General features: G+C 44.6%; 1 protein-coding gene across 9 annotated transcripts in view; it reads left to right on the forward strand.

The window, feature by feature from the left end:
* The window catches only part of ARID1B (AT-rich interaction domain 1B), a 358,666-nt gene that overhangs the window by 253,786 nt on the left and 86,654 nt on the right, over window positions 1-18,226 (forward strand). For 8 of the 9 annotated variants that reach the window (XM_086631993.1, XM_086631997.1, XM_086632001.1 and 5 more), the window contains one exon: window positions 11,993-12,082. The exons of the other annotated variant lie outside the window; for it this stretch is intronic. In XM_086631993.1, coding sequence (XP_086488119.1) covers window positions 11,993-12,082 — 90 coding nt within the window. The remainder of the gene's footprint in view (window positions 1-11,992; window positions 12,083-18,226) is intronic. 9 annotated transcript variants of the gene reach the window in all.

Here is an 18,226-nt window from a genome sequence, read left to right on the forward strand (position 1 = left end):
CGCGGCGGGGCAGCTGCCGCCGTGCGCGCCGTGCCGCACGTGTATGGCAGGCCACTCCTCGTAGCTCCGTGAGTCACTGGTAGCCACGTGCTGGTGCAGATCCACCTAGAGTATGATGGCTGTTGAAATCCAATTAAAATCTTTGCATAATTATGCGTGTGCTCTGGTTCACGTAACAAAATTCGAATATACTTAACCACAGCCGCCAAGATTTGACAACTATGTTTGTTGTTAGTTTTAAATGTACACTTTAAGGCTGTCCTTGGACAATTATTGTTTACTTTTAATCATTAACCGGTGCATTTGTTCCTAATTTTTTTTTTTCCTCAACCCACTTAGAGTTTTGTCAAGAAATTTACTCCAGCTTGTATTTGTTTTGGAATGTTTGGAGTTTTTATCCTGCCATTATTTGGCTACACACACACAGATTCGTGTTCCTTTTTTGTGTTGCCAAATAGGGCACTGATTTTGCATATTATCATAAATTAAAAGATTGTCTTTCGCTCCCTCGTCCTGCGCAATCCGAAGCAGTGATCGATGAGCGAACGGGAAAAGCCTCTCATGTTTCTGTCAGTGTTTTTGTTGTTGTTGGCAGATGGTTGTTACACCTAGATAAAACAGAGCATAGATGTCACGAGTGGTTTGGCTTCTGTGATGGGACGGGCTGTCGCAGTTTTCGGGTTTCAGCGGGCTGTTGGAGATACTGGAAGCGCCTTCATGCTTCATGGTGTCAGACTTGACTAGACAGACACGTGGTGTGTCCCTCCTTAGAATCTGAACGATTGCAAATATGGCTTGAATTAATTCTGGGCCAGCTCGAAAATAGCCATTTAGCCTCAAAAGAAGAAGCATATTCACTACTTCCAGATAAGAATTTTTTAAAAAATTAATGAAAAGCAAGATATTCTCTCTCCTCCTCAGGAAGAGAATTCGTGCGGGTTGAGCTGCGGCTCGAAAGGTTCGAACGGCCCTTTTGAGAGCGTTGCTCTGTAGGTGGATTCGGAAGTCAAACTGCAAAATGGGTTTTTAGAAGGCAGGCACAAAAGAACAACCCACTCCAGCGGCGAGCTTTCCTGTTGTTCCCCATCTCGGATAACGGTGGACTCAAATTATTGTGATGTGTTGATTGATTACAGCCGTTAAGTTTCTTAGTAATCAGTTTCATCACTTATTCTCAATTCACGCTTGCACCTTTGATTTCTCTTCCACAACAGGGTGATGTGGGTTGTCGTTGACTAATGAAGAACAGAATTGGTTTCGGCGTGAGACAAACGGAATGCCGACACCAATCCCAAAATGCATTAATCTTTAATAATCCACATCTGCATGTTTATAAATGATATAACCAGGGGTTGCTAACGTTGATACTCCCCCTTCCAAACAGAAGCTGACACAGAAGTTGGCGTTTGCAAACTACATAAGAGGCACGTGGCCGCGCGCGGTGAGTGTGACCTTGCGGAGGGAGCTCGCCGGATGAAAGTTCTCAGTTGATTAAAAATACATGAAGAATTGCTCCGCTTCTGCGCCGGGCTTGGGAGCTTATCGTTGTCGGGCGAGATGAAATATGGCATGATAGATCTTGTCTTCAGGAAGATCAGGCTCACCAAATGGTTTTTGGAAGCGGGTTTGCCTCAAGGTGCTTTTATCCTTTATGCATTCAGCTTGCCCTTTTCTCCCCCATCCCTGAGAACTGTTGAGACCAGGGCTGTGTAATATGCGATATAAGGCAGTAAGAAAAATTAGATTATCTAAGAGTTTGTTCCTTTTGAGGATAGCATTAATGAAAGCACATACGTTTTGCTACGAAAATGCCCGTTAATCACAGGCAGTGGACTAGTATGGGAAGGAGCAGACAGGACTAGCAAAATAGTTCCTTGCTGCATAGCAGCGCTGCTCCAATAGCCACCCGCTTGCCTGAACTTGAGAGAGCCAGGAGGACCAGGGAGGAGTGAAACTGGTCTTTTGAGTTTGCCACCTGATGATGAATATTTATTCTGAGGAATTCTTATGGGTAGCTGGGTCAAGGGAAAGGAAGTAGGGATAAGGAGCAGCGATATCAGTTCACATTCACCCTTTCTTTTCTATCTTACGTGTTTTCACACTGCGGGTATTATAAATGGAAGTTGGTATATGGTTTTGTTAGAATTTGGCAATGTTAAAATTAAGAGGTAAGGTTTTTAGTAGGTGGCAAATACTAGAAGTGTGTGTCTGCTACATTTGTTGTGCTTCTCAGGCTCTTAAAAGCAGAAGACACAATGAGGAACAGCTTAGAGAAAAACTCTTCTCGTAATGAAAAATTCCTCCTTTTGGAACTTGGACCAACTCCCTAAATGGCATTCTGAAGTTTTGAGTTTCAGGTGTGTAGCAGAATAGGCTTCACTTCTAGGAGGAAGAAATACTGCCCTGTCCTTTGTTAGGAGCTTTTAGGTATTTAGCATTTGCATCAATTCCAACATTACGTTCTGGTTAATGGACATTTTATAAAGAAATGGGGAATGTTTTTTCTCTGGCTGAAGCATGTGCTTTTTGCGTTAACAAACATGTAATGTCATGTCCTGAGTAATTACGAGTGACTAAATAAATCCATGCGACCCTTTGCTGTCTTCTACTTCAGCCTACATGCAAGCAAAACTGTCATTTTTGTGAAAGGCTTAAAAGGACAGAGTGAAAAAATACAGTACAGGGGTTTGGATCGTTCCCTAAAGAACACAGACACTTTTTTCCAACGGTTTGCACAAATTTAAGAAAATATCATTTACGAGATGTAAGAGCAATTCAGAGGCCCCGTAGAGGTGTGAGGAAAAGCGGTGGGCAAGCCGTGGCCGTGGCATCTCCCAGCTCTTCTCATCCCAGTTCCCGCTGTCGCTTTGGAGGGACGCGGTGACACGGAGCGCAGAACGTGCGGAGAGGCGGTTCCGTGGGACTTCGGAGGGGAGAGGAAAAAAGCATCAGTGGCTGAGCTTTGAAGAGGGCTGTCTAGTGCAGAGCAGGGAAGAAAGGAGCAAGCGCCTCATCTAATCTTTCTCCTGGGGACCCAGGTGGACAAATTGGCAGCCCCGTTCCCAGCCCTCCCCCCCCCTCCGCCTTTGTAGCGCGAGAACTGCTAATCGGATCCATGCTGCTGCAACTGTGGTTAGTTATTAACGGAATAAAAGCAGATTTCTTCAAAAGAACGGGTTGGGGAGAGCGGCTGTACAAAATTGCAAGGTTGTTAGAATCTTAAATGCGCAGCAGTCGGTTTTTCCCTATTCTGAATTAGGCGATGAATGCGGCCTTTCATCTGTCGCTGTGCCCGTTGCTTCAGAAAGCAGCCAAACATTAAGCTTCTCAAACAAAAAAAAAGTGTTTGAAAGAGAGGAAAAATATTGGGGAGCAGGAAGAGCAGGAATACAAGGAGAAATTTTATTGATTTGGCCTGGTGAGAGAAATACGAGCTGGCCTGCCCTGTTCAGCTCCGGCGTGCCGGCCGCCGTGAGCCCCCGTTCCTTGGATGCAGGGATTAGAAAAGATTTAACTGGTTGCTATTTCGGGCTGCACCATTCTGGATCGGCCTCCAGCAGAAACACCCTGGGCTGGGAACTCTCCCGAGCCTGATGGAAATAGTGCGTTAAATGAGCGTGGAGTTAGGCAGAGGTGGGAGCAGAAAGGGTTTGATCCCCCAAACCGTAACTCGTAAGAGTAAAGTGAAATTCCGGGTCTGGAGTGGGTGTTACTGAGGATGAAGAAGCCATGATCCCTTGTTTTATACAGACTTACACCTTTGCTTATAGAAAAAAATAAATGATGCATCCTTAGTTTTGAGGAGCTCTAGTGTCTTCCTGGTTTGCAGCAGGATTTTGGAATTTGTTGGGGAGGAATACACCTCAGGCAGACAGGTGCCTGCTGTGGCCTGCTGGAAGTCCGTTCGTTTTTCGGGTGAGTCACAGCCCTTTGAAGATCTCCCTTGACAGCTTGCTTTGGGCTTGTTGCCAGAATGCCCGGAAAATTGCTGTGGTGCTTTACTTCGGTCCAAACGCAGAGGTGACTTTGGATGGGGCCACAAAGATGATCCGAGGGCTGGAGCACCTCTGCTCTGGAGACAGGCTGAGAGAGTTGGGGCTGTTCAGCCTGGAGAAGAGAAGGCTCCGGGGGGATCTTATTGCAGCCTTCCAGTACCTAAAGGGGCTACAGGAAAGCTGGAGAGGGGCTTTTTACAAGGGCGTGTAGTGATAGGACAAGGGGCAATGGATTTAAACTGAAAGAGGGCAGATTTAGATTGGATCTAAGGAAGAAATTTTTCACTCAGAGGGTGGTGAGGCACTGGCACAGGTTGCCCAGAGAAGCTGTGGCTGCCCCATCCCTGGAAGTGTTCAAGGCCAGGTTGGATGAGGCTTTGGGCAACCTGGTGTAGTGGAGGGTGTCCCTGCCCATGGCAGGGAGGTTGGAACTGGATGATCTTTGAGGTCCCTTCCAACCCGGACCATTGCACGATTCTATGAAATGGACCCTTTTGCAGTGGCTGCTGCTCTCCCTTCCCCTCCCGAGCCAAGGGAGCTTCGGCCTCAGGGGCAATATATTTGCTTTCCTGCCCCTTGCCACTCAGCCCATGGTCGTTTTAGGCAGTACTAACAATTATTGCGCTTGATACTCCTGAGTATTTGTTAAAAGTCTTTATACCTTGCTCGGTGGCTACACAACCTGGGAATAAGACTCTGATGTCTAATTTGGCAGACTCCAGTTTCAGCTACTTAATTCTTTTTTTAAAAAAAGAGTCCATAATATAATGAATTATTCTGTAGTGAGGGTGACATTTGGATGGTGTTCCATAAGTAATACCTTGGGACTACACACTGAATAATGAGGATGAAACAAAATATTGAATAGCTACCTCATCCTGTCAGTGTCAGCTTTGCTTTGAATTAAATGTTATATCATGTCAAACACGTAGCTCCTGGTCATGAAATGAAGATGTTTATGCTACCGCATGTGTGCGGAGAAAAGTCAGAGCCAGGGTTCTGCAGGCCACCTTAGCCCGGTGTTCCATTTTTTAATGGAGATTTGAGAGCAGTTTAGCACTTAGGTTACGGTGACATCTCTGGAACTTGCTCACAACCCAGTCCTTCACGTGCTAAGTGTAACACAAATATGAAAAAGAAGATGGAGTGTTACTTTGAATGATTAGCAGTCTGAGAATTACATACCTTATAGAATCATAGAATCATAGAATGGTTAGGGCTGGAAGGGACCTTCAAAGGTCATCTAGTCCAACCCCCCTGCAAGGAACGGGGATATCTCCAACTAGATCAGGAGACAACTGTTAAAACTAGATCAGGTTGCTCAGGGCCTCGTCCAACCTTCATGAGAAGAGACATGATTTTTTTACCTTTTGTTGATTTTACGTGGATTGTAACTTGTGTATGTTAGGGAATCTTGTGTCTTTGGAGCATGATACATTTGGTTTAAGAGGTAATATGGAAAATCAGGGCCAGGTCAACAACAGTCTTGATAACTTTTTGTCACGTGAAGCATCCATAAATCTGACTTAAGTCGATAATCTTCGTGTTTACAGACGCTTTGCCTTGCTGCGGCAGAACAGATCAGCCACTTGGGATCTGGAGCATCCCGAGGTGGGAGAGCTGCAGGCTTGGTGCCAAGCTCCCGGGTCAGAGGGGTGGGAATTGTCTCGGTGAGCAGGCGGCAGTGGATGACCAGCACTGGTGTTGCTGGGAAGGGGTCATTAGGTGCAGCGTGGTGCTGAGCAGACCCAAAAGGCTTGGATCGAGCGCGCCTGACTCTGTGTATTCCCCGCCGCGCGGTTCAGCGGGGCCATGGCTGCTGTACCCGAAAGGTCCTCGTGTCGCTGGTCTTTTAAAGCATCTGCGCTCAGGTTACTGTGTAGGTATGAGGAAGGTTTTAATATTTTGCACATCTCAGTTTGGGGGGATATGCAGGCAACCCTTGCTTTTTACTCAGATATGAATAAGTCATTTAAAAAATGCTGTTGATAAAACAGGAAGCTTGGCTACAATGCATGTATGAAAGAAGAAAATAATCTTTATTCTTAAGGGGTCATAGGCTTCAGAAGATGAAAGAGATAACACAAGCCACATGACCAGTTTCCTTTCATGCTACCCGTAGAAAAATTTCTTTCCTTTGAGGTCATTTGCACCTCACTTCTAATTTCCTGAAAAGCTCATTTAAAACAATCGCACATAGAAGCCTATTTATGATCTTTCATTTCTTCTATAGGGATTTGAGACCCAGAATGTCCCTTCTGGTCTGTGAGCCTTTACTCTCGCATCGACTGTGTGATATAATCCCATTATTTTATCAGATTTCATCTTAATCACTAGGTTTCCTGGACCTCATTATTCCTAAAAGGAAGTTGTTTCGAATTCCAGTAATGGTTTGGTTATCATCCTAAACATCGTGCTCTTTTTCCTCCCTGATATTTAGCCACAAATAGCTTTTTAAAAAGAAGTCACAAAATCACAGCTCTCGTTTTTGCCGTGCTAAACAGCACTCGCTCTTGCAGCCTCCTGTCACATCATGCCAGTAGCTGGTTTTGGCTCCCGTTCCAGTTAGCCCTGGGCTTTCTCCTTTTGTCTGTGTGAAGGCTCACCAGTGACGCACCAGCAACCGTGATGTTTCCTTACCTGTACTGGAAACGATTCTCCTAATTCATCCTAACAATGAATTTGTTTGATTCAGGGTGACATCTAATGGTTGGTTACAACTGTTTGTAGGTGATAACCATTTGTAGGTCAACAAATATGGTCAGATTTCCCTTTCTTCTCCCATTTCTATCTGATAACCCTACGGCTCTTCAGTTAGAAAACGCCTATTTCTGGCCTGTGAGTATAAATGTTTGCATTTTTATTACTCCAACCCAAAAGGCGGTCCAGTTTATCCGATAGTATTTTGATCGTCTTCTGTATTGACTATGATTCCCTACTTTGTAATCAGCCAATGTCATTAATCCAGTCTTAGCTCTTAATTCCCAAATTAGATTGAGAATTGTCCCAAAGACAACCTACAAGATCTTTAACTTCTGCCTTTCCTCCAGCCTAATGTTCCCCTTTCAACACAGGCTGTGATCAGTCCTCCGCCCTCCTGTTTCCCAGTTCCTCACGCACCTTAAAACTCCGGTGCTGATATCCCTCCTTCCCTCCTTAACTGGTAATTTTCCAGGGGAAACCTGTTCTCACCGAAGTGCTTTCTTGATTCGATTGTTCCGGCGCGATTGTGTGAGTTACTGTCCAGCTGGTAGGTCCCGCTGCCGAGCATCCTCCAGTGCCGTTACAGTGATGGGAACAGGGAGCCCTCAGCAGGTTCCAGAATGCTACTGGTTTGGGCTGTAATTCGTCGTAAGGGCCCCTCCTCAGCAGGATAGCAAAGCTCTGCTCTTTCTTGCTCTGTTGGCTCCAAGGAATTTACTTTTTACACTTTAACTGCAGATTTCATGGCTGTAGTCGTAATGCAGTTCCCATTCAGTACTTTCCTCAATCCATGTTTTCCAAAGGTGCAGTGCAGTCTCTCATGACTCTGTTTCAAGAAGTCTCATGCAAAATGTTTAAAAGCATTTCTGACATAATTTTAAAAATAGAAAACCAGCTTACAGCTATGCTGTTAAGCATTTTTAAATTCTCTCACCTCTTTAGCTGACTTTCCCTTTTTTTTTTTTTTTTTTTAAATAGCAGAGACATCATATTAGGTAGGCTGCTGGGTTTGGTAGTCTTAACTAATTTTACCAGATAGCTATATAAATTTGAATACCATTTGACTCCTTTATTAAATCTAGGTGAAAGAACTAGTGTGGCAGCATCTATCCTTTTAGCATGCATTATTGTATTTGCTGTGATTTTGCATAACGAAAATATTGTGAAATAACTATAGTACTCACTTTGTGTAAGTTTTGGCAGTGTGGCAACAATACTGTACAAAACATGGGAAAAGGTCATCCCTGTTTAAACTTCCATCTGTGTATCATTGGGTCAAAGGAGGAAGTAGTCATCAGTGAAAAAAATTGTTTGTTTTTTTTTCTCCTCTCTTAAATAACTGTAGAATTTATGTTTGAAAAGAAAAGAGGTTGTTTTTCTTTTGTAGGAGTTTTCCTTCCCTAATAAAATACAAAAGTCTGTTCATGTATTATTTAAAGTGTCTTCCAAGAATCCCCACTACAATGCTGGCTGAAAGAGAGAAGAATTAATACCATTTAAAGGAAAGAAATGGAACATCTTTAAGGTCATTTCTTTTTCACGACAAAGAAACTTAAAAAGCACAGCAGACAGCATTTTCAAAGGTTTTTAAAGTCCTATCATCAGCTCCCAATCAATAGGAGTTAGATACCCAAATTAAGAGTTCAGTTCAAGTCTTCAAAGGTATTTGGGTGCTTAACCTCCTTTCACCTTTCCGATCCACTTCTAAGGGTAAAATGGCAATTCAACTGAAAACATTCTGGTGTGATACTTCCCTTTGCAGCACCTGGATAATTGGTATCACCCACTGGTAATTAGCGTAGGGGACACTCCTCTTGCAGGTTCTTTCCTCGTTAGCATATGTGGAGAGTTGGTCTTGTTTATGAAATCATTTCCTTTGTGGAACAAAAATTTTGCTCTAAAGTTTTTTTTTAATGCAGAAAAAAAACCAAAAGTGAATTTAGAAAAAGTGAACTAATAAAATAGCGTTAATGTTTGCAGAGGCTGATAATTTCAGTGGATTTGCAAAACTCCCGAGTCTGTATTCCCTAAGGATGCAGATGAAAACGATTTCTTTGTAACAAGTCGCACACGCGCTGTTCTAGGCTTTGACTTTCCTGGTCCGTGCTTGCACGTCTGCCTGTGCAGGATGAGGCTCCTGCCAGATAACTGGAGTTATTATCGATGTAAAAAATTAAAGACCATGTATAAATGTATTCAAAACACGTGGCCTGGCATAGATCTTCCGTACACTATTAACATCTCTCAAAATCTGCCGAGCCTCCACCTAAAGGGTTGTCAGCCACTGGAATAGGCTGCCCAGGGAGGTGGTTGAGTCCCCATCCCTGGATGTGTTTAAGAAAAGGGTGGATGAACTACTTAGGGATATGGTTTAATGGGGATTAGGGACTGTTGGACTCGATGATCTCTAAGGTCTTTTCCAACCTAGAAATCTATGAAATCTATGAAATAAAGGGCGATCACGCTGGGAGGTGTGTGGTGCAGTCAGGACTACCCCTGCCTTTTTTATTACTTTATTTAGAATCATAGAATGGTTAGGGCTGGAAGGGACCTTCAAAGGTCATCTAGTCCAACCCCCCTGCAAGGAACAGGGATATCTCCAACTAGATCAGGTTGCTCAGGGCCTCGTCCAACCTGGCCTTGAACGTCTCCAGGGATGGAGCATCCACCACCTCTCTGGGCAACCTGTTCCAGTGTTCTACAACTCTCATGGTAAAAAATTTTTTCCTAATATCCAACCTGAATCTACCTCCCTCTATTTTAAAACCATTACCCCTTGTCCTATCACAACAGGCCCTCCTGAACAGCCTCTCCCCATCTTTCTTGTAGGCCCCCTTGAGGTACTGGAAGACCGCTATAAGGTCACCCCGGAGCCTCCTCTTCTCCAGGCTGAACAGTCCCAACTCTTTCAGCCTGTCCTCATAGGAAAGGTGCTCCAGCCCTCTTATCATCTTCGTGGCCCTCCTCTGGACCCTCTCCAACTGGTCCATGTCCTTCTTAAAATAAATTTATTTATTTTTTATGTATTTGTAAAAATCTTAGCTGGTTCAGATCTGCCTGCAGTATTCTGTCTGATAGCGGTGCCTCGGGCATACGCAGTGGCCGTGCCCTGTGTTAACGTGGAATTGCTGTTTGTTTACGGTCCTGAGTCACTGAATCCCTCCTGTCGAGCAGAAAGCATCCTCGCAACGCGGGCACTTATCGTCTGCGCCGCCTGCTCCTGAGTGACATCAAAACACAAGCCGGAGTGTTATTGTCGTATGCCTCAGAGTTCGTGACCGGCCGTGGATCCTGGAGCCTCGGGCGCTGAGCGGCATGTTTGGTCTTTTGGAGAAGGAGCAATTCTGCCTCTGGTCCAGCGTTTGCATCTCCGAGACAGCTGTCATGGCTGCTCCCGGTAATGCTGACTGTCACGTTGCTCAGTGCAAATGCACCTCGTCGGAGTAGCGCGGCAGCGGTTACATTCATTCATAGATTCATAGATTTCTAGGTTGGAAAAGACCTCAGAGATCATCCAGTCCAACCGTCCCTAATCCCCATTAAACCATATCCCTAAGTACATCATCCACCCTATTCTTAAACACATCCAGGGATGGGGACTCAACCACCTCCCTGGGCAGCCTATTCCAGTGGCTGACAACCCTTTCAGAGAAGAAATACTTCCTAACATCCAACCTGAATCTGCCCTGACTAAGCTTATACCCATTTCCTCTTGTTCTATCACCCATCACTAATGTAAAGAGCCCTTCCCCCACCTCCCCACCATCTTTTCTCAAGTATTTGTAGGCTGTAAACATCCCACGGTTTACGGATTTGCTTTTTGTTCGTTATCAGCCTGGCCTTGCTGCGGAGCGGGCGCCGAGAGCCGGCCGCTTTGGGGCTGGCAGAGCGGGCACGTCGGCGTTCCCGCGTTTGCCTCCAGCTCGAGGCCCGTGGTGGCTCTGGGGAAAGCGCTGCCCCGACTGCCCCGTCCGCCGCTTCCCAGCACCCGGGATCCTGGCTCCCGCCGCCGAGGGGCGGCTGCTGAGCAGGAGGAAATGAGTCTCAGCAGGCACAAATCTATTGCCTGTGTTTTTATTCTTGCCATTTCTTTCAAACGGAAAACGACTCGAGCCGTTTCGGAGGATGAGGGATATAAATCTGTCTGCCGCTATTTGTACCGTAGTCATCACTGCGGTGTCTAAGTGCTTAAAGCGTGCTTTTGCCACCTCACCTGGGGTGGTCTTCAAGCTGCTTGGGCTGTCAAGAGCAGACATGTCCCATACCAGCAGCAGAGAGGAGTCCCAGGAGACATCCACATCTCCTCCTTGCTCCTGCTGGGGCTGGGCAGGTTGGCCGTAGGCAGGAGCCCGTGGGGTGTTGTGCAGTGGGAGGGTGGTGACGTGGACCTCCCTGCTTGACACGAGGTTCAGTGGTGACCCAGAGAAGTGACTTGCATCCATGCAATGAGCACCAGCTTCGCTGTCCAGTAACACCATAAGGGAACGTTTCGTGTCCTCAGCCTCACAGCACTGGGAGTGCTGTTGTTCTTCGGGTGGGTAGGCAGGAGTGGAGGAGCTGCCTGGGTGTCTTTTGAATGAGGCCATAAAAATGGATCTGTCTCTTCTGGGTGGATGTTTTAATAAGCAAATATCTTCCCTTTGCTTTTATTTGAATAATAAGATACCCCTTTTCCGTCTGATCTCTTTCAAACATGCTTCGCTTTCACTACGTGCACCTACATATTATTTTTTTATTCCGATAACCTACAAGGAAATTCAAATAATGTTAAAACCACTGATTCATTGAAATACTTTTTAAACTGTTGTTGTTAGTCATTTCTGTATTGACTGAATTTTTTCATTGGTAATATTGTTGGCAGCAGTCCACGTCTGCCTGGCTGGAGGCCAGTTAAAGCTCGGCAGGATGAGCCCTATTGTTCAGCAGACTTGGATTTCGTTAAACTCTCTAACAGAAATACGTGTCAGGAGATTTGCAGCTATAAATTGGATCACGTCGGTGAGGTTGGGAACTCGCTCGATACGAAATTGAGCATTTTGCCATGCCTGTTGCTAAGTATGTTTATGCATGTTTCCTCCATGGGTTCCAAAAAAAATAAATAAATAAAGGAAAAAGTAGAGGGGAAAAAAAAGAAAAAAAAAAAATAAAAAAGCTAGACCTGTTGAGCTCGCTCTTTACCTCCTACAGCTGGTGCTTTCTTTGATGTCGAGCGGTTGAAAAACGGGCAGGTTTGGGTTTGTGCGTTGCGATGCTAAAAGCGAGTCTGTTTTCCCTTTTTTCTCTGTGTGTTGCAGGCAGTCAGATGCCACCGCAGCCTCCTGGCAGCCAGCCAGAGTCCAGCTCCCACCCTGCCCTGAGCCAGTCACCAATGCCACCGGACCGAGGTTTGTTAGGTGCTGGGGCTTTTTTAGGTGGTGCCAAACGCAGCCTTCGTGTGAGATTTCCTGGTGTTTCTTTTCTCTTCCCAGGGAAAATAATGACAGTCATTCCGAAAGGCTCAGGGGGTTTCCTCCTCTGGGGAAAGAGCAATTGCATAGTGGGTTTTACCAAAATATAATTGGAAACAAGGCTTGCTCAAAACACAGTGATTGCCCAGAGTATAAAAGCAGTTTGCTGTAAATACTCGATTCGTGTCCCAGAGAACTCAACTTTTTATTGTCTATCATGAAATTAAGATGTATAGAAATAGTGCTGGCTATGAGCACTGCAGTTTTGCTACTGTTCTTAAAATTCTCATCTCTGATGTCTTTGTGTGGACACCACAGCTAGTCCTCTGGCCAGTTCTAGAAGTAAAAGTATCTTTAAATATAAAAGGAAATCAACTATTTAGGTCAAATGGTTCAAAGATTTGGAAATCTTGCAAGGGAAAATCTTGCAGGCAACAACGCTGTTCTAAAAGAGTGCTTCCTAGCAAGTGCTAACAAAAATAAACAGAGGTGTTTTTTTTTTTCCTTAATGTTACCATTTATAAACCCTTTTCCTTTCTCCTCCTTCCTCCCTAGCTCATGAAAGAGAGTTGTCACAGCTTTGTTGCAAGGCCATACAATCAACTGCTGTAAACTGGGTGTTCTGTCCGTGCAGGGGTTAACATGTGCCAGCGACAAGCTTGCAAAACAGACACATGATAACTGTGATAAACACGGAGTTATTTATGAAATGCCCCTCCTAAAATGTCTTGCTACCAGAAATATTCCAAGTAGCACCATATGGGGATACCATAAATACTAGAAGTTTTCTCACAGGGAAACAAGTTGAACTCACAGAATGACAAATTTCTGGGAGAGCATCCAGGAGGAACTAGAGGAGTCACAAAAAAGAGGAGAGAGTCTGAATTTTTGCTGGTTTTCTGCGTTGGATGTCCTCTCCTCCAGGAATGCTGATTAATGAGAACATGAAACACACAATTCCACACTCGACTTGTTTGTTTCGTTTCCTTTTCAGATTGTTTTTTATACATGGTTGTTAGTGCAGGGACTTATTTTCCCCTTAAAAAAAATGTCAGAATAATGTACATGTTTGGTGAAAAAAGAATGGCCTCGATACCCAAAACAAGTATGTGATGTTTTGTGGGATACAGTGTCAGAAGGCAGTGGGAATAGACCAGATTGAGGCTTTGAAGACCAAGCATCTCAGAAAGACGTGTGCATTTTTTGGCACAACTGGGTGTTGGCACACGGTGCTACACTGCCCAGCAATAATTCTTTCTGCAGGGTGGGTTCCTCACCTGCCTTTGAGGGACGAGTTCGGCGGGTCCAACAGAGCTGGAAGGGTCAAACCTCTGCGTTGCTGCTGCAGAGCAAAACTGGGGGTCATTGGATGGTCGAGGGAGGCATTCAAAAGTAAAACAGAGAAGGCAGCTGCCGTAACTGGGAAGTCAGACAAGTATGTAACAGTGAGAGAAATACAATTTACAGCTTGATTTAGGCTGGTTCTTCCTCTGTGCGGGGTGGGGAAGTGAGACTTGTGAGTATGTTCATAGAGAAAATGCGTTTGGGAATGTCGCAATTTTTGGACTCTTCATAGGCAAAATCTGGTGGTACTATGCGTGGTCCTTGTGACCCAGCTTGTACAAGAAGTCCGTTTGTTTCGTGCAGCAGATATGAAATTTGTAACTAGCTGGGTCATATTGATTTTGCAGAACATGTTCCCCAAAGCTTCTCCAAAGCCTGTGCTGCACGCGCATAAACATGCGTGCGTTCCCTTTTGCGCCCTGTCATTGATTACAGGCTCCTTTGAAATGGAAAACTTCACCTTTTAAAAAGGCTGTTACATGAGTTGATTCCTTTGCTTGCTTGAACTGGTTTCCACTGAACTTGAAGAAAGGAAGGAGGGGGAGTGATGGAGACTCAAAGGGAAGGTGCTTGTCATTTGCTGATAAAAACCTGAGCAGAAAATCGTTGCTGCTAAGGACACCTGATCCATAGGCATCTGTTACAGTCATTTAAATTCTTGGTTTACTGATATGCTTTCTCAAAAAAAAAAAAAAGGAAAAAAAAAAGGAAAATGAAAACAAAAAAAACCCAGAGAACCTCCATAGGATAAGGTAATGTTGTTTGGTTTAGCACTTTGTGTAACATTTCTTTCCTTGTTTAGGGAGAGAATGGAAGGAACAAAAGACTACTAATCATTTCTAGGGCAGAATTCTCTGTTCCCAATACTAGAGAAAAATGTTATTTACCAGTTATTGTGAAGCTTGATTGACGGGTGGAGTCTGAGCTGTAGCACTTCTGGATGCTAAACCACTGTCTTGAACCATTAGGTTTACACTTATTTATTTTATTATGAAAGTGTTTGATTATATTTTACCCTACTTTCCATGGTTACTCAGCACCCAGCTGGGATTTTCATGTTTGCCTGCCTGAGGCTATGCACACCCTGCCCTACGGTGCAGTGTGAAGCAGTGAGCAGATTTTTACACGTACGTATTCCGTGTGTGGAAGGAGGGGGGTGATGATGTAGGTACATATGTGCAGTAATAGGAATTTCTTGGGGGACTGGATTTTCTGTGCTCTCAACTTATTCTTTATACAGCTTATTTAATACTTTTCGTAATAAGCATACAAATGCTTGCTTTTAAAAAGTGATTTGAAAACTTTTCATGTCCTGCTCAAGCTGTAGGCTCCGGGGTGACCTTATAGCGGTCTTCCAGTACCTCAAGGGGGCCTACAGGAAGGATGGGGAGAGGCTGTTCAGGAGGGCCTGTTGTGATAGGACAAGGGGTAATGGTTTTAAAATAGAGGGAGGTAGATTCAGGTTGGATATTAGGAAAAAATTTTTTACCATGAGAGTTGTAGAACACTGGCACAGGTTGCCCAGAGAGGTGGTGGATGCTCCATCCCTGGAGACATTCAAGGCCAGGTTGGACGAGGCCCTGAGCAACCTGATCTAGTTGGAGATATCCCTGTTCCTTGCAGGGGGGTTGGACTAGATGACCTTTGAAGGTCCCTTCCAGCCCTGACCATTCTATGATGCTATGATTCTATGACGTTTGTACCTGGCCCAGTGTGAATGGAGCGTGCTGTTCTAGGCAGCCCACTTCTGTTCATGTCCCAGAAATCAGTAACTGACCACTGTTGGTTGGTGCACAGTCAGTGAAACTTTTTCCATTCCAGACGTGTTGTCTGTCTAGGCAGCAAGAAATTGCAGGTGCTTTTATCTGCATAACCTGTGTTTCAGCTCACATGTCTGTGAACGTACTGGGAGTCCCATATACATAAATGGACTGTTGGAGTTGGAGAGCTTTGGAGACAGAGGGAGCAGGCTGTGCAGGACGGGGATCAGAAGTCTCTTGGAGAAGCAGGAGTAGTCGTGCCTGCTCACTTACACGTGCATTTAGCTGCTACTGAATCCCAGCAATTACTGTTACTTGGGAATACCACATGAAAATGTAGTCTAATTAAGCTAGTCATTGAAACTTGCTGTGCTTTTGGGGGGAAAGGGAATGCGTGTTTTACTCTTTGTTTCCAGTACAGCTACTCCAGATATTTCTTTACTGTGATCAAAAGTAGGGTCTTGATTTTTCACATTTATTGAACTCAAAGCTTTTTATAAACTTTAGTTACATCAGACTCCAGAGATGGGGCAGTGGTCATACCACAGCTGTCATAACCATTTGGCAAATCATCAAGGTATGGTCACTTGAGTTCCCTGTATTCAACTGCACCTACTTCTCTCATAGAATCATAGACTGGTTTGGGTTGGAAGGGACCTCAAGGATCATCCAGTTCCAACCCCCCTGCCATGGGCAGGGACACCCTCCACTACACCAGGTTGCCCAAAGCCTCATCCAGCCTGGCCTTGGACACTTCCAGGGATGGGGCAGCCACAGCTTCTCTGGGCAACCTGTGCCAGTGCCTCACCACCCTCAGAGTGAAAAATTCCTTCCTTAAATCCAATCTAAATCTGCCCTCTTTCAGTTTAAATTCGTTGCCCCTTGTCCTATCACTACACACCCTTGTAAAAAGCCCCTCTCCAGCTTTCCTGTAGCCCCTTTAGGTACTGGAAGGCTGCAATAAGATCCCCCCGGAGCCTTCTCTTCTCCAGGCTGAACAGCCCCAACTCTCTCAGCCTGGCTCCAGAGCAGAGGTGCTCCAGCCCTCGGATCATCTCCGTGGCCTCCTCTGGCCCCGCTCCAGCAGCTCCATGTCCTTCTTGTGCTGGGTACCCCAGAGCTGAACACAGTATTCCAGGTGGGGTCTCACGAGAGCAGAGCAGAGGGGCAGAATCCCCTCCCTCGCCCTGCTGCCCACGCTGCTCTGGATGCAGCCCATGCATCTTGTCTGTTTGGTTTCGGAAGCCACACTTTGAAGATGCACTTCGTAGCCAAAACTCCTCAGTGGGTTAGAGGTTATTCGTGTGGATCAAACAGAAACCTAGCATATCCAAACTGACCCCTAAATCAGTTTCCTGAAGCTGCAGTGTGAAGAAGCCTTCCATGCTGTTCATCAGCCTACACTCTCATTCTTTACTTTTGTGACCTAACGGAGATGTCCGGCTGCGTACGTGGAATACTCCCCTGTGCCAGCACTGCCAGGAGAATGTGTGGCACAATAATATGGCAAGAGGCACTTTTACCCCTGCAGAAACACATGGTTCCTTACCTAATCTTGAAAAAGCTTAGCAAACTTCCCTACTTTTAAGTAGCATTTTTCATGCTTATCCAGTTGGATATGTACATGTCAGGTTTCAGTCTTGTCTTAAAACAGTGAACTGGGAGCTCCTGAAAACCATTGAATTTAATGGAAACAGTTAATGACTTCACGTTATTACTCTAGCAAGCACTCTCATAATGGGGATACTTAAAGGAGCCTTATTTATTAGTGCAAATGTATATGGGTCAGAATTAATTTTTAAAAAATCTTTAATTGTTTTCCCCTTATAATTTTCACAGCGGTACGTAGTTAAATATTCATGATAATGCTGATGGTATGCTAAAGGTCTGAAATAGATCTGGAGTCTCAAAATCAACACAGGTTATTTAACCCTTTTCATCTAATGCACCACTGGGGACTTGCTCAGTGAAATCCCAGAGCACTGGAATAATTAGAAGATAGTAATGAGGATTTAATTAGTCCTTGAGATATGCTGAAATAGGACCACTGAGAACTTTTCTGTTTGGACATGGATTGCAAGCAGAATTGATGCCGTTGCAGCTGCTGTGATGTGCTGGAAAATGTATTCCATTGCTGGAGGCAGTTTCATGGCACCATTCTGTGCCTGTCAGATCTATGTGGAAAGTGCCTGGAGTAAGCACCTCCAAAATTGTTGAATAGTAGCCTTCCTCTTCTCCATCATGTCCTCCCAGTACCTTTTCTTTTGTCTTTTTTTTTTTTTTAATGTCATTCTTTCCATTCTAGCTTTTTTTTCTTTCTGTTGTTGACACGAGCCAGCTTTGGAGGATTGTTGTGCAGTTCTATGCTCTCCTAAAAACACATCGCAGACGGGGACAGGGAGTAAGAAACTGCAGGCTCGTAGGAGTACAGGTGTTATCCTAAGCAAAATTTGGATCTTTTTGCCACAACTGCTTGTAAGCTTTATCCTCACATCTAGTCCTTGTTTAGTATTAGATCTTCACAGAAGCAATATTTATCAGTAGCTGCAATGTAGTAAATTTAAATAGCTTTTTTGGCAGCCAAGATGCTATCCAGCAAGAGGTAGTAACAGACGGGATGTGATCAGGCATTTTGATGTTCTCTTTGTGCTTCCCTGTAAACACTAAGTAGCAACTGGATTCCTGTAACTACAGTTTCCTAATTTGCCCATTAGATTTCATATAGGTATTTTTCTCTCCTTTAACTATTTTCTGGGCATGCTTATTTGTAGGCAGTCATCACATAAATTCCACTGTCATGTATTTTCCTCTAACAAAACATAAATGTTTTTGCTGCGTGGAAGACACGGAATACCAATCTGGTGTTTTGCACCTACAGTTCCTCATCAGATTTATGGCTTAATACTGACGTTTGATGGTAGAGATTCTTTTCCCTGAAATCTATTTTCTTCTTAAAAAAAGAAACCAGAAGGAAGAA

The sequence above is a fragment of the Tauraco erythrolophus genome, chromosome 2 (assembly GCF_009769465.1).
Source record: "Tauraco erythrolophus isolate bTauEry1 chromosome 2, bTauEry1.pri, whole genome shotgun sequence".
Taxonomy (NCBI): domain Eukaryota; kingdom Metazoa; phylum Chordata; class Aves; order Musophagiformes; family Musophagidae; genus Tauraco; species Tauraco erythrolophus.